The sequence below is a fragment of the Cyprinodon variegatus genome, unplaced genomic scaffold, assembly GCF_000732505.1.
Source record: "Cyprinodon variegatus isolate N-32 unplaced genomic scaffold, C_variegatus-1.0 Scaffold63, whole genome shotgun sequence".
NCBI lineage: Eukaryota > Metazoa > Chordata > Actinopteri > Cyprinodontiformes > Cyprinodontidae > Cyprinodon > Cyprinodon variegatus.
In genome coordinates, this window is record NW_015150516.1 from 135,497 (window position 1) to 137,072 (window position 1,576).

A 1,576-nucleotide genomic window follows, 5' to 3' on the forward strand; every position below is an offset into this window, starting at 1 on the left:
AGGATTCCCGTTTGGAGGATTGGAGTTACTGTAGGCAACTTTTGTTTATGAAATCTCCACACACCAATATTCCAGCATCTTCCTTCTGCAAGACAACAGGGCTGTTTACTGGTTTCTTATGGTAAACACATAATTAAAGCTGGGGGGATGTTTGTGCCAATGCTGTTGGTAAATCCTTTGTGAAAAAGCTTTACCTCAAGTTCCTCTCTGGTTAGAAGTTGGAGAACTGTGTTGATCGGATTGCTGAAGTCGGGCTCCAATATGTTTGGATTTGAATGTTTCCAAGACTTTATCAGGTATGTTGAGATCTCCAGCTGATGGGGAGTCAAAGCTCTGAGGCTGTTGTGCAAATTGCTCGTCATGTTTCTGCAGGTGGTGCTGCAGTTCCTGATGTCCACCACTACAGGCAGTAGGTTCCTCGAGGTCCTTTTAATGCTGAAGGCAGCTACTTGTAAACTGACAGCAACCACTGCACTGAAGGTGACCAGGCTGTTTTTTAGGAGCTACGTGTGGGAGGGAGGGGGGGGGGTAGGTTGTACTATCGGTGGAGACCAAAATAGCCCCACGTCAGGTGCAGCTGCACAAACCGGCTCAGGTTACACCTCAGTCAAAACACTGAGGTTCAGAAACACAGCAAGCTGGAGAGAAAGTGCTCGACTGTTAGTCTCCTTTGTCCTGGAGTCTGTTTTAAATAAATAAATATTTATTTACAAAGTTTAGAGAGTAAACATCCTGGAGGAGTCCATGTCAGTGTGGGGCCGCTGCGTTTCACACAGATGATGAGTGCTTCCCAACATCTTTGAGCTGCAAAGAGATGAAGAAGATTTTAGTGAAGCTGTTTTTGTAAATAACATCTAGTCTCATTTTCTGCCCTAGAATCCATCTTTGTTCTGAATTAGTTTAAAAAGTTATGGGAGTTTTCTGCAGCCGCTTGGAGTAATATCCTCCTGCAAAAAGAGGCTGCCATGTTTTTTCCCCAACAGTTGCTGAAAGATTAAATAATTGGATCACTTGCTAGAAACAGTCGAGTTTAGATGAGTCTTACTACGGTAAGGTTACAAAAATGCAAACATTGATCTAAAAATGCATACCAAAAAAAGTGAGTGTATTTGTCATTATTTGAGCAAGAAAACAAGGTGATATGCCAATGAAATTTATATTTTACCCTTAAAATATGATTTTTTTTTTTCTCATTTTAAATGTAAATAATCCCTTTCCACTGCAAATTGTCTGATTTACTTGCTCAAATCAAGGGAATTACACTTGAGAAAAAATAACCCTGTGGGACTTGATTTTTTTCAGTATAGCATACATTGTTCTTAGATGTTTACTTTTTAAATTTGCTTTTTAAAAAATCAATTTTTTTCTACCCAGCATCCATCTGTTTGTGTTATCTGCTATCTAAATAAATCCCTGCTTTTAGCAGCGGGTCTCAGAGCGGGAAGCCTGGAGATGATGTGAAGAAGGTGATGCGAGCTGCACAGATGCATCATCCTGGCACAGGTGTGATGCCGTAGAAAACTCCAAGCAGCATCTACTTCGTAAATAGATGTGCGTCAGATGTGAACAATAGACT

The 1,576-nt window shown here is 40.8% G+C and overlaps 1 protein-coding gene across 1 annotated transcript in view; it reads right to left on the reverse strand.

The window, feature by feature from the left end:
• Positions 1-20: 20 nt before the first annotated feature.
• Positions 21-1,576, reverse strand: part of LOC107082815 (basic helix-loop-helix transcription factor scleraxis-like) — a 3,934-nt gene continuing 2,378 nt past the window's right edge. The window contains exon 2 of the mRNA XM_015371684.1: positions 21-804. Coding sequence (XP_015227170.1) covers positions 769-804 — 36 coding nt within the window. The 3' untranslated portion in view covers positions 21-768. The remainder of the gene's footprint in view (positions 805-1,576) is intronic.